The sequence below is a fragment of the Rhincodon typus genome, chromosome 6 (genome assembly GCF_021869965.1).
Source record: "Rhincodon typus isolate 14 chromosome 6, sRhiTyp1.1, whole genome shotgun sequence".
Lineage (NCBI taxonomy): Eukaryota > Metazoa > Chordata > Chondrichthyes > Orectolobiformes > Rhincodontidae > Rhincodon > Rhincodon typus.
This window is the reverse complement of record NC_063337.1, coordinates 105,279,590-105,294,186: the sequence shown is the minus strand read 5'-3', so window position 1 is coordinate 105,294,186 and position 14,597 is coordinate 105,279,590. Positions and strand designations below refer to the sequence as shown.

The following is a 14,597-nucleotide window of genomic DNA, read 5'->3' as shown; positions in this document are numbered from 1 at the left end:
CCATCTAGAAGAACAAGGGCTGCAGAGATATGGGGACATTATCATCTTCAAGTTCCGCTCCAAACCACTCACCATCCTGACTTGGAAATATATTGTCATTCCTTCACTGTCGCTGGAATTCCGTCCCTAATGGCATTGTGCGTCAACCCACAGCAGGAGGACTGCAGCGGTTCAAGAAGGCAGCTCACCACCACCTCTCACGGGCAACTAGGGACGGGCAAGAAATGCTGTCCGAGCCAGTGATGCCCACAGTATCCCACAGATGAATAAAAAGTTGTGCAGGCTGGAGTTGTATTCCTTGGAACAGCAAAGCTTGACAAAGGACCTGATAGAAGTGTATCAGGTTATGAGGGACACAGATAGGCTGGAAAGAAAGGCATTGTTTTCCATTAGTGGAGGGATCAATAACCAGTGAGCTTAGATTCAAGGTAAGCTGAATGGAAAGTTGAGGAACCATGTTACTAATTCGGAGGGTGTTAGCAGACTGCAACTCTGTCTGAAAGAGGGTTGAGTCAGAAACTCTTGTAACATTTAAGCACTACTTAGATAGTCATTTGCTTTGCTACAGCCTCCACAGCTATGGACCAAGGGCTGAAAAATGGAATTACAGGTAGCTTTCCTATAACGTGATAGTTGTGTCCTTGCATGACCTCGTGCTATAGAAAATCGCGTTATAGGGAAATCGCTATAGAAAATCGCTATACCTGTACAGCAGGAATATTCGTGTTATCCAAACAGCGTTCCCTGTTCATCAATCACATTCCAGCCAAACCGCATTAACAAAACATGCATTATAGCAGAACTACATGTAGTGTAGTCAGATCTTGGTTGATTGTCACAGCCACATTGGGTTGAATCGTTTCTTGTGCTGTAAACATCTAAGAGTCAATGAAATCAACCGTCTTCAACCCAGACCACCAGCTAATCTTTAAGTCTGAAGATAATAAATTCTGGGAGAATTAAGAAAACTCCAGTTTGCCTGAATTGTTGAATTCAGAAACTTTGGGGGAGGTAAATTTAATTGTGTACACAAAAATAAGAACAGTTTTGGGGAAAGTGTGTAAAAATCTGAAAGGGTCATTATTGAGGAGTGCATTAAGCAACACTGTTTATGGTGATGGTGTCACATGGACCCTGGCAGGGGAATAGCTTTGGATTTTGAAGGAGTAAGAACTAAAATTGAGGATTCCCTCATAGAATTACTAACAATGCCTGTGATACCACTGTAAGCTATACCTAGTTGCTACTAATTTACATAATAGCACATGTTTGAAACAAGAGCCTCTTCTCGTCAGGTGACCAGGTGGTTTTCCTCGACTACATTAGACCAAGGGAGTTCTCCAGATCCTTACCAAGTAAGCAGATGGGTAGAGCAAATGTACCAGATTGATCTACCGGCAGGAAGACTGTGATTAGAATGCACTTTACAACATCCTCAACTCCACTTTCCTGCCTGTGGGCCCAGAACTAACATAGCATTGAATGTTCACTGGTCTCAGGATGAAAAACAATACCAAACAATATCGAGGCTCGAATTGAAGATTATGGTATTGTTACCACCATGCTCTAACATTCTGAAATAGTTAACTGACAAACTCTCTTCACTAACTTCCCCATTCTGTTTTTGTTCATCTTGTATTGATCAATATCAAGTAGAATTGACAGGGCTGACAGCAGGTGATCCCATGGTTAAAAATGTACAAAAAAAGTTACAGAAGTTAGAAATCAGAATCAGAAAATGCTGGAAGCACTCATCATTTCTGGCATCCTCTTTGGAGAAAACAGATCAGTTAATATTTTAGGTGGAGCTTTTGTCAGATTGGTTATCTGGCCTGTTGAGTGGTTAGAAATTTAAGTGGAAATGAGGCAAAAATAAGTATTTAAAAAAGCATGTAAAGAATTGCACTATTATAAATCCCATTTAGGAGCCAAGTGAAAAAACTGAAAAGCAATATATCTAAAAGAAAATAGTATTAACATAGAAAAAGATTTTGTCACTCACTTTTGTCCAGAATATTTCTAGGTTCAGAAGATCAGATTCTGAATGAAATATATTGGACAGTGGAATTCTTCTTGGTGGTTGCAAATCTCTTCTTACAAGATATAAGCAGGCAGTGGCTCCTTTTTCCATGTGCTATTGAAGATTTCTACGAAGAATACTAATCAGTTGGTTTGATATTGTCAGAGTGTAAAGAACCTTATAATTCTTATAAGATGGTAAAATATATTGTAACATAATGAAAAAAATCAATCAATGTAGCATTATCTTTGGAAACAACATTGGTAGCAACTAATGAAAATTACAGTGAATTATTCTGAATTATCTCTCTACACTTAAAAGTAGAGATTTTTAAAAGCATAACATTGAAAATTGCAGCTCAAATAGACCGTCTTTTTTGCATATACCTACACAGTTTGTCCAGACCAAAAAGATATTATTAATCTGTCACAGAACATTTTCCTGTACCAAAGTATTCTTGCAGCTGGCACACACTTGTCATACATGGGGAACGTCCATCTGACTTAAAAATGATACTTACAACAAATAACCATTGATTTACTGAAATATCCAGTATCTACTGTGGTAGTCAAACGACAGAGATATGAATTACCAACAATCACAAAGCAGTACACCTTTCAAAATTGTAGATGTCACAAACTTAACCAAATAAATTACTCAATTTTTTTCAAAGCTAATAATCAGCTGTTGAAATAGCCCTATTGCTAAAATGGTTTTATTTTGTGACCATTTGCTTTCTCAATTAACTGACACTAATCCCCAATAAGATTGGTACCATAAATCCATACACCCATTTAAAAATTTATATAAAATATTTAAACATTTTTGCTTGTGTCCTAGGCCCAACCATCTTCAGCTACTTTATAAATAACTTTCTATCCATCATGAGGTCAGAAGTTGGGATGTTTGCTGATGATTGCATAATGTTCAGCACCATTTGTAATCCTCAGATACTGAAACAGCCCTGTCCAATAAAGCCACACCTAGACAATATCCAGGTTTTGGCCGAGAGTGCCAAGAAATATTCAAGCACGCAAGTGCCACGCAATGACCATCTACAAAAAGAGAGCATCCAGCCATTGCCCTTTGACATTAAATAGCATTGCCATCTCTGAATTGCCCCACAATCAACATCCTGGGGCTTATCACTGTCCAGAAACTGAACTGGATTAGTCACACAAACACTGTGGCTAAAAGAGCAGGTCGGAGGCACGGAATCCCCATGACAAGTAACTCACCTCCCAACTCCCTAAATTCTGTCCAGGATTCTTCAAGGCACAAGTCAGGAGTGTGATGGAATACGGCCCATTTTCTGGATGGGTGCAGCACCAACAACACTCAAGAAGCTTGACACCATCCATGACAAAACAACCCAGTTGATTTGCACTACACCTACACATACTCATCCACAACTAATAGTAGCAGTGTGTTCTCTCTACAAGACACCCTGCAGAAATTCGCCAAGGCTACATAGCACACCCCAAGCCCATGATCACAACCATATAAAACAAAGGATACATGGGAACATCACTACCTGCAAGTTCTCCTTAATGACATTCACCATTGTGACTTGGAAATATATCATCATAACTTCAGAGCCTTTGGGTCAAATTCCTGGAATTCCCTCGCTAACATCATTGTGGGTCTGCTTACACCAAATGGACAACAGCTGAAATGAACTGAAGACCTGTGCTCCAGAACTAGCTGTACCACGAGTAACTATTCCAGTAGAGGTACAACACTGGCATCCACCCAGCAATGTAGAAAATTGCCTATGTATGTCCTCTGCACAAAAAGCAGGGCAGTGTGATTATTTTTAAATAGCTTGCAGTAATCTCCTAAATAATACATTCAATCAATTTTCCTCTGATGGATATTAGGCTAACTTGCTTATAATTCTGTGCTTTTTGTTTCTTTCCGTTATTAAATGCACTATTTTCTGATCTGCTGGGACCCTTCCAAATCTTACAAATTTTGGAAGATTAGAGTCACTACTACTTCGCCCATTCCTTTTTAAGAATGTAGAATGTAGGCTGTCCAGTTCTGAAAACTTGTCAGCCTTGATCTAATACTTTTCCCAGTACCTTTTCCCCATTGAGGTTTATTATTGCTCCATCCCATTTACCTCTTGACAATTCAACTTTTTGGAGAAGTATCTTCTACAGCTTTCCCTAATTCACACACTAGGTAACCAACACTGGTTTTAGTTGCTGTTTTCCTATTTAAAACTTCTTGAAAGTTCTACTGTCTGTTTTATATTACTATCTAGTTTTCTCTCATTTCTCTACTTTACAATGCTATTACTGTGCAGTGTTTTACACTGAACATGCTAAAGTAATCCTGTGAGCCTAGCTAGAATAAAATATTTCTGAGTTATTGTCTTAAACTTGTCTTCAAATATTTGCACAAATGTTATGTATCAATATAAAGCTCCAATTTTGATTTGTTTTATTCAGATAGTTATTAACCACTCCATTTACTACATCATTTGAGAAATGAATGCTTCATCATTTTCTTTGCTTGCTGTTTTGTGTAGGGTTTCAAATAAAATCAGCTAACATAGAATTCAAATAATATTTAGATAGTTTATTTGCTTCAAATGACAGATGATTCCTGAGACAATGATTCCATTTAAAATTGCACAGAGTAAATAAAGGTCAGCAATGTTCTCAACCTTTCACAGGTGATTTATTTAGATAAAACCTTTGCTTTGTGGTATAAGCCAGCCTGTCTGTGAAACAAAATGCCAATACAGGAAGTATTAGCTTTTGAGATGTGTTTAAAGAATGATTGATTGTGTTAATGCCAGCCTCATCATCTATGTGACTGGTGAAGTGGAGAGGGAACATGACAAGAATATGGCATAAATAGTAGATTGTGTTGACCTTTATTTCTGATCTGTGGAATAAGCCTTTTCATTTTTTGTGATAATTGTTCAATGGACACTGCAGTCCATTAGAAGTGAAGCTCTTCAGCATGCAAAAAACTAGCAGGCAGTCTAGTTGTTATGCAACTCATTGTGTGACAAAATCTGTTCAATCTAGCTGTTGATTTTACCCACTGAAAGAAAGAGTCAAAGGTGAATCAATTCAACTTCGAACTTTATTTATTGGGTACGAGCAAATCTAAAACGTGACTAACCTTGGTAAAAGGAAAGCTGATTTCTGATTAAGTTAAGGGCTTGTCTGGTTCTGAAATTGGTGGCTTTAGTCATAACATAGTGGTCTTTCCCCGTTCTCTTTGACATTGCTATGGTAACCCTCGGGGCTAATAAAATTCCTTCAATCCTTTCCCACAGAGGGTGATGAGACAGGCGTGATTGATAGCCTGCTAGAGGCCCTGCAGTCAGGTGCAGCATTCAGAGACAGAAGGAAACGGACAGCAAGGCCTAAAGGTGAGTTCTGTACCTATTTGATGTTGTTTCAAAGGGAGTTAAGGTACAGAGTGCTCATGCTGTTCCCCAGAAAAGATACATTTTAGAAAATAGATTAAAATGGCGAGGCGCAGTTCTGTGGGGCACAGAATCTGTCAATGTCAGGAGCAGACTTAATATTCTTCTTCAGATGGCTCCTGTCAGAAAGATGTTAATTCCACTTGGCTGTTGTCAGCACTTGTTTGCAAATCAGTGCTGTGAAGTAAACTTTGTATGTTCAGAAACATATGCATCTTATCGCTTGCCTTAGTACAATTAACTATCAAAATTTACAAAGTCACTCAATGAGTAAAGTGCTTCATGTTTATCCATGCTATTCGTAATGCCAAAGAGATATCCTGAAAATAAATACCTTTTTCATTTGTGCATATTTCAATGTTAGCAGACATATCAATTTCATGTCTTTGTGTCATGGCTCTTACAGATACTGAAAAAACTACAAGTCCAAGTTCACAATGGCCTGTTTTGAAGCCTTGGAACCAGGGTAAAAAAAAAATTCTATGTTATTATGCATGCTCCTTGCATTGCTTGTGTCTAACTCATTTGAATTATTTGCAGGATTTTTCTCAAAAATGAAACACTGTAAATTTCTGTAATTCATTGTTTCTACACTGGGAAGAATACTCAAAGCTTCCTTTTCTGTACAAATTGCTTTTCAATTAACGCAATTTCACTTATCATGTCAGCAGGGTCTAGTAAGATATACTTTATTCTGCAAGTGTGCTAAAGAGAGATTTTGAAGGATTTTAAAGTAAGAAATCTGTGGGGAAGTTGTATTCTGAGGCTATTTCCAAACCTCTCCAACCTCATCGCCTGTTTAACTGTGGTCATGGGTAAACTTAGAGAAAACTCTGACATCCAGTTCTGAGGAAGGCTCACTTGAACCAAAACGTTAACTCTGATTTCTCTTCACAGATGCTGCCAGACCTGCTGAGCTTTTCCAGCAATTTCTGTTTTTGTTAGAAAAACATTAATTTGGTGCAAAACTGATAGTCATGTGGACAAATGAGGAATAATTAAGGAAACCCAGCATTGATTTAACAGAAAATCATGTTCAACTAACTTGCTGGAGTTTATTGAGGATGGAACAGAGGGGGACAATGCACATGATGTTGCAGAAATGGACTTCCTTAACTTAGTCATAAATCAGCTTTCCTTTTCCTAAGATTAGTAGTATTTAATCATGCCATACAGCAGACCTGTGAGCTGGCACCATCCCCGAGACCAGGAAAGACTGGAAGGTTATTCTACAATTACCATTCTCACTTCCTTAGACTCTCTTTGGTACAGTGTACATTTATATCTAGATTCATATGGATTGTGACTGAACTCATTGTAACCACAAACCCACATTGCCGCCCACATATGATAACCTTTCACTTCAGTGCTTACCAAAAATCTGTACATCTCTACCTTAAAAGTATTCAAAGACTCTGCTTCCACTGCTTTTCCAGGAAGAGAGTTTCAAATATGTACAGTCCCCTATGAGAAAAACTTTTGTCTCATCTCTGTTTAAAAACAAACATTGTCCATTTAAAAAAACAAGATTCTTAGTTCAAGATATTTCCGTTTGAAGAAACATCCTTTCCACATCTATCATGTCAAGACCCCTCAACATCTTGTATGTTTCAAACAAGTTGAGTCTTACCCCTTATCAAGATTAGACATGTATCACTGAGGAAAGTTGAGGAGTGACCTGTCTAGCATAAAGGAAATGTTGGAAAGAGAACAAAGAGACTTCCAAAAGGAAGTGGATTAATACATGTCACCATCTGTTAGATTGTTGAACAAGCAAATAGGTGCTTGTTACAAGACATTATTGGAGATCTTCTAAGCATGATGCCTTTTGTGAGAAGTTATAAGGGTGTTAAATAAAAACAGTTTTTGTTTGGGTTATTTTATGATTAATATTGGCTAGCTACAGAAAAAAGAGAGTAGGCATAAATTAATCGTTCCCTCGCTGGCAAGATGCAACACATGGTGTACCACAGGGATCAGTGCTGAAGGCTCAGATATTAAGAATTTATATCAATCACTTGGATGAAGAGACCAAAGGTAAGTTTTTGTTAAATTTGCTGATGACATGAAGAGAAGCAGAAGAGTTAGTTTTGAAGATGATACAAGAAGGCTACAAAGGGATATAGCTAGTATAATTGAGTAGACAATCATCTGATAAATGGAGTTTAATGTGGGGAAATGTGAAATTGTTCACTTTGGCAGGAAGAATAAAAAAAAAATATTATCCAGTTGGTGAATGGCTGCAGAGCTCTGAGATGCACACAGATCTCGGTATCTTTGTTCATGATTTCAGTGTAATGTATGTAAGTGTGAAGTTATCCACTTAGGTAGGAAAAGACAGACTGTTATTTAAATGATGATAGTTTGGGAAATGTTGATACTCACGTTCAACAGTCACTGAAAGCAAATATTCACGTCTAGCAAGCAGTTAGGAAGGCTAATGCTATATTGACCATCACTGCAAGAGGAATTGACTACAAGAGCAAAGATGTTTTGCTGTAACGGTACAGGGCCTTGGTGAACACCCACCTGGAGTATAGTAGATTTGGTGGTGTGACCTAAGGAAAGATATACTACCATAGAGGGAGGATAACGAAGATTCACTACATTGATTTCTGGGATGGTAGCTCTTCTCATCTGAGGGGAGATTGAGTCAATGAGACCTGGTGTCAGTGCAGTTTAGAAGAATGAAAGGAAATCTATAAAATATAGAAAGTAAGAAACATGTAAAATAGAAGCAGAAGTGGACCACTTGGCCATTTGTGTCCTTTCCAGATTTCAACCCGACCATGGCTGATCCTCTAACTCAACACTGTACACCACCTCATTCTCCTTGCTCCTTGACACCTTTAGCTTCTAGAAATCTATTTCTTTATGAAATATATTCAATGAATTTGCGACTACAGCCTTCTATGGTAGACAATTCCACAGGTTCACTACCCACTGAATAAATAATCACATTGAAAAGTATAAAATTTTGAAGCATTGGCCAGACTGGATGCAAGGCTGATGTTTTCCCTTCTCTGCGGGGTCTAGATAAGTCTCAGGATATGAGCTGGATTATTTGTGACTGAGACGAGGACAATTTCTTCACTCAGAGTGTGATAAAACTGTGGAATTCTCCATCACATAAGGCAGTGGAAGCCAAGTCTCTGAATATGTTTAAGAAAGAAATAGATTTCTAGGCACTAAAATTATCAAGGGTTATGGAGAACGTGTGAGCATGTTATTGAGTTAGAGTCTCAGCTATGATCATGTTGAATGGCAGAGCAGGCTCAAAGGGCTTAATGGCCATGATTTACTACAATTTCTATGTTTCTATGAGTTATAAAACGTTAGTATTCAGATGCAGCAAGTAATTATAAAAGTTATTAAATATTATTGTTACTTGCAGGGGGATTTAACACAAAAGTAGGTTTGTTTATGCAGGGCACTGGTGAGACCATATCTGGGGTGTTACTTAAAAGTATTGGTCTCTTTAGTTAAGGAAAGGTGTAAGTGGGTTGGAAGCAGTTCAGGAAGTGTTTATTAGACTAATATCTGGACTAGGCAGGTTGGTTTATGAGGTTGGAGAGACTAAATTTACATGTAATGGAATTTAGAAGAATAAAAGTTGCTCTAATTGAAACATATAAGATCCTGAGGGGTCTTGACCAGGTGGACTGGAGAGCATGTTTCCTCTTCTGGGAATACCTAGAATTAGGAATTATTGTTTCAATGTAAGTGATCACCCTTTTAAGAAGAGATAAACAGAAGTTTTTTTCTCAGAACAGTCATCCTCTCTTCCTCGAAAGGCAATAGAAGCAAAGATTTCAAATATTTTTTAAAGCAGAGGTAGATAAACAAGAGAGCGAAGGATAATCAGGGCTATGCAGGAATGTGGGGTAAACAGGTCGGCCATGATCTTATTGGGTGATGGAGCAGGCTTGAATGGTCAAGTGGCCTACACCTGCTCTGACTTCCTATGTTCATATGGAGATTGTCCCTATCTACTGTGCCCAGACCCTTCCATTTTTTAATATCTCAGTCAAGTCTCCTGATAACAGCCACATAACCTTCAAGACCAAAATTTACAGCACAAGTATTCATTTGAATATCATAATCAAGTGTTAACCATTATTGTGTGTGTGACTGAGTGTGAAACTGAAGGAAAAATGAGAGAAAGTGTGCAATTGCGTGAATGATGAAGAGAGAGAGCTGTGTGTGAGTATGTATGCAGAAGGGAGCATGCATGAGAAAGACTGTGCAGTGGAAGTGAACTTGTGAGGGAGAGTGTGTGGTAGTGAGAAAGTGTGAAAGAAAATGTGTCCAGGAGAGCCAAAGTATACAGGAGGAAGTGAGTGTGAGAGAGTATACGGAAGGAAGCGTGTGTGGGGAAAGGAACTAGCATATAGAGAGTATGCGGGAGGAAGTAAGTGTGAGAGTGGGTGTGTGTGAAAGGGAGAGAGTGAGTGTGCGGGAGGGAGCAAGCATTTAATGAGTGTGTGTGGAGTGAGCATAAGATGTGTGTGGGGTGGAATGAGTGTTTAGAGGGCGAGGGAGGGGAGAAGTGTGTGAGAGCAGGCGGAAGTGAGCATGAGGGAGTGTGCACTAGAGAGAGAGCGTTTTAGACAGTGTGTGTTAGAGGGTTGGAATGTGAGTGTGATTATGGAACTCAAGGCAAGAGTCTCAAAGAAGGACAATAACTAGTGTGAATGTGAAACTGAGGGATGTCGAATGTGTGAGTAAGGATTCAGGTGAGATTGTGAGGGAACGTGTATAAATGATGGAAGGGCCAAGATTGAAGCAGTGATGGAGAGTGAATGAGGGACTAAGTGTCAGTGAGGGATAGAGACTGTGAGAATGAGGAAGAGACAGAATGAATGAGTGAGGGAATGTGGGAGAGCGGGAAGTATGTGAGTCAAAGAGGGGCTGAGAATGAGTGAGAAAGAGAATGATTGAGGAAGGAATGGAGCATGCCTGAGCAACCGAGGGCAGAAAGAGTTTGTATGAGGGAGAGCGTGTGCATGCAAGTGGGTGAAATGAGTGAGATTGAGAGTGAGCCAAAGCCCCATCACCCTCTCCCTCCACTCCACCCACAGCATAATATTATCTGTAAAGCAGGTTGATAATGGAGGAGAACCCAGGCTGAAACGCAATATGTTTCCAACCCCACTTTCATATGAGTTCCAGAGTCCAGTTTGGAGTCTGTCTCACTGGAGGCTAATGCAAGTCTTGTGTTAGTTAAAATCAACACCTGAACTCAATCCTGGTCCCGTTGCCTTTCCTGATAATCAGAATGTTGGGTCTAGCCTGTCTCGCTACTTTCTGTCTTCAGCTCTGCTTCTTAATCAAGAAGGCTATAAATGTTTTATTAGTGAACTCTGCTGCAAGCGATTTTAATTATCAGTTTTATTAATTAGCCAGTTATTGACTTATTGCTCGTTTTTTTTCCCGAAACTCAAATTTACCATTGTGCCAGCCTTATCTGTCTAAAATTTGCTTTCAGGGACCTAAGTAAAGTGAGAGACAATTTGCAATGTGGCCCCCTGTGTGAAAATGTTGGGCAACTCTGGTTTATAACACTTTTACAAAAGTCATATTAGAGAAGCCAGTATACATTTTACAAAATTATTGTTCCGTGAAACAAATCAACAAATCCCCAATATAAACTTTAAAAATCAATAGTGAAATAAGCAATTGTGATTTTATAAACTATTCAAGCAATCATAAATGTGTGTGATTTGTGATCATCGATTATGTTAAGATTGATTTACAACAGGTCATGTACAAATATAGAGCCAGTCATTGTTTTCCAGAACATAGCCTCCATGTCCTTATATTCTAGGTACAGATATATTGAATTGACCTATACCATATATAAATACTCCCATTTTGAGATTCGTTCAACATCAGTAATGTATGTGTTTAGAGAAACAGTTTAGCTTTCATCAAATGTTGCAATAAATAACAATTTTATGGCTATTCTACAAAAAATGCAATTGTTAACAAGCTCAATGTTTAAAATGCACACTAACAACTTTATATAGCATCTTTAACATAATAAAATGACCCTTCATAAAAGCACTTTGAAATAAAGTATACCACTGAGCTCTTTAAGGAAATATTAGGTCAAGTGACTAAAAGCATGGTCGAAGAAGTAAATTTGGAAGGTGCCTTAAAAGGAGGAAAGCAAAGTGGTTAGGTGGCAAAGTACAGGGGGTGAATCCCAGTGTTTAGGGCCCCAACAGAGGAAGATAGAGCCACTAGTAGTGCAAGAATTAAAGTGGGCAACTATTTGGTTTTGAAGGCAGGAATGAAATTTCAGCAGCAGATGAACTGAAGCTAGAGCGAAGTCAGGGTATGTTTCCAACATGTTAACAAGCAGCCATGGTGCAAGTATGTGATTGCGAGACTACATCTGAGTATTGTGTACAGTTTAGATCGAATGTACTTGCCACGGAGGAAGTGCAACAAAGGTTCACCAGACTAATTCTTGGAAATGACCTATGAGAGGAGATAGAGGAAACCAGGCCTTTGTTCTGTAGAGTTTAGAAGAATGAGATACAATCAATGACAAATACAACATTTTTACAGAGCCTGTCAGTATTAACTGTATTGTATTGAACTAAAGAATACAGTCTAATTACAAGTATCTGCCATTTAGGACTGAGATTAGGAAGAATTTCTTCAAACTGAGGCCAGAGAACCTTTGGGATTCCCCGCTTTGAGATTTAAAAATCAATAATGATAAAGGCAGAGGTTTCAATATTTTGGAAGATCCACTACCCTTTTAATTAGCTGATTGGTTTATAATTTGGTAAGCCTTCTCCATTTGTAAAACAACCACATCAAAGACATTTTGTTATTATAAGCTTAATATCAATAAGACAACCTGTGGAAATGAAGCTTTAGAAACCCAGCCAAGGATTCATAATAGATCATCTATCATAACATAAGTTTTAATCTCCATTTACAGAAAATATATCACTATACAATTCAAAGCAGACCACCTGTCAATCAATGGAAAGATAGCAGATGCAGACCTTTTTATTGCCTTCAAAAGGATTTTTTTGGGAAGCAGCTAAATTTGCCATCCAATTAAGTCAGAGCTCAAAAACAACACAGCCATATGGTACTTTCTCCATTAGAAAATGACTGCAATGCATGTGAACAGTTACACAATACTGATAAATGTAAAGGTTAACTTACCATGGAAAAGTAGTCCCCCATGATAAACCATGCATAAAAGTATATCTACAGTATAATACAGCACCTAACGGTGATCTTTGAAGATTTGAAAATATTTTACATTTGCCTTTTAGTTTATTCTCAACTCTTCAGCAGCCTTTCCACTTTGTTCACAAACACTCAAACCTTTTAATGGGCTTCCAGAACCCTATATCACCAGAGAAAAATGCAATGAAGGAGGGTATCCAAATTATTCTCATTAAGAATGGGGAATGAAACATCACTGGGGGTAGTAAGCATTTCCAGCCTGCTAAAAGGCCAGAGGAAAATAGTGAGGGTGACAGTTCTGTCCCTGGACTTATTTGTGTTTCCTCCAAGGAAGAAAATTTCAATACTATTTTAAATTATGTTCCAATTGTACATCGTCAATTTATTTCACCAACAGCTGTATGCAGTTTTCTGTATTTTCAACCTGAGTGGAAGCCTCGTAGTGATGTATTAAGGAGAGCAGATTTGATGAAGTAACATGGAGTACAGGGATTTTTTTGATGTGTTTCCAGTGTATCATTGCTGCAAGTGAATTTTGTTTCTTTAAAGACCAAACATGGATCAGGTATCTATTTTCTTTCTTAGTCTCTGCTGGGTATTTGCAAATAGCAAACCTAATCACCCTGAGCTTTGTCTCACTGTTTCTAAAGTGTTTCCATGGTCAATGACTCCACTGCACTCTCAGCAAGTCCATTCCATGTATTCAACATTCTTATGGAGACAAGACTCTTGAAATTACCTGTAACTAGGTTTTTTTTATTGTTCAAATTAGGCCCAAGTCCTTGTAAATCATAGGAATTGTTCTTTAGCTCCTCCTCATCAATTCTCATGTCCACTCAATTTTAATTAATAAACTGATTTCACAACATTATATGTACAATGTAACTGCAGGGAACATGATGGTGGAGGGATGAAATGGGAGAGTTGGACGGAGGTAATGACCTAAGATTCCTGGGGTCATGAAAACTATCCCCAATTAAACTGAGGGTGGGAGGAGCCTAGTGCAGAATTCCAAACAGCTAGTGATGTGCTGTAGGCATTTCTAATCAAACTATTCAGAGATGTTATGACACACATATGAGCAGGTGGGACTTGAACCCAAGCTGAGGCAATGTGCTGCAGATATTTCTTAATCAAACTGTTCAGTAATGTTATTACATGCCTCTACAACAGATGGGACTTGAATCCATGCCTTTTGTCTTAGAGGCAGGGACACTACCACTGTGCCACAAGAGATATCCTTACATACTTCCGGAACAGTAAGACTTGAACATAGGCTTCCTGGCTCAGACGTAAGGAGTATACCACTACTCCACCAGAGCCCTCCAAAGTAACATGCTGTAAAGTATTTTTAAACGAGGGAGATAGTAAGAACTGCAGATGCTAGAGTCAGAGATAATACAGTGTGGAGCTGGAGGAACACAGCAGGCCAGGCAGCATCAGAGGAGCAGGAAAATTGACATTTCAGGTCAGGACCCTTCTTCAGAAACAACCTGTTTTGACATGTTATGGCACAAGTTAGAGATTTGACCCCAGCCTTTCTGGCCCAGAAGTAGTGACACTACCACTGTGCCACAAGTTTGAAAGGGAATGATTCTTTACAACAATGAGGGCGTATAACAGTTGTCCTTTGTAGATAGTTTCTAATCAACCTGTTCACATATACTATTACACACCTGTGGAGCTGGTGGGACTTGAACCTGGATCTCCTAGCTCAGAAGTAGGAACATTGCTACTGCACCAGAAGAGCTCCAGTAATATGCTATTGATATTTTTTAACCAACGTGCTCGGACATGTTGTGACACACCTCTGGAGCAGTGGGAGTTGAACCAAAGTACATCTGGCTCAGAGGTGGGGACATTATTACTATGCCACAAGATTTCAAAAGTATTTAGTAATGAATTGTT

At 38.6% G+C, this 14,597-nt stretch overlaps 1 protein-coding gene across 1 annotated transcript in view; it reads left to right on the top strand.

Moving 5' to 3' along the window:
* The window catches only part of LOC109923937 (protein diaphanous homolog 3-like), a 404,377-nt gene that overhangs the window by 322,413 nt on the left and 67,367 nt on the right, over window positions 1-14,597 (top strand). The window contains exons 25-26 of the mRNA XM_048598427.1: window positions 5,319-5,414; window positions 5,878-5,937. Of these exons, the coding sequence (XP_048454384.1) occupies window positions 5,319-5,414; window positions 5,878-5,937 (156 nt within the window). The remainder of the gene's footprint in view (window positions 1-5,318; window positions 5,415-5,877; window positions 5,938-14,597) is intronic.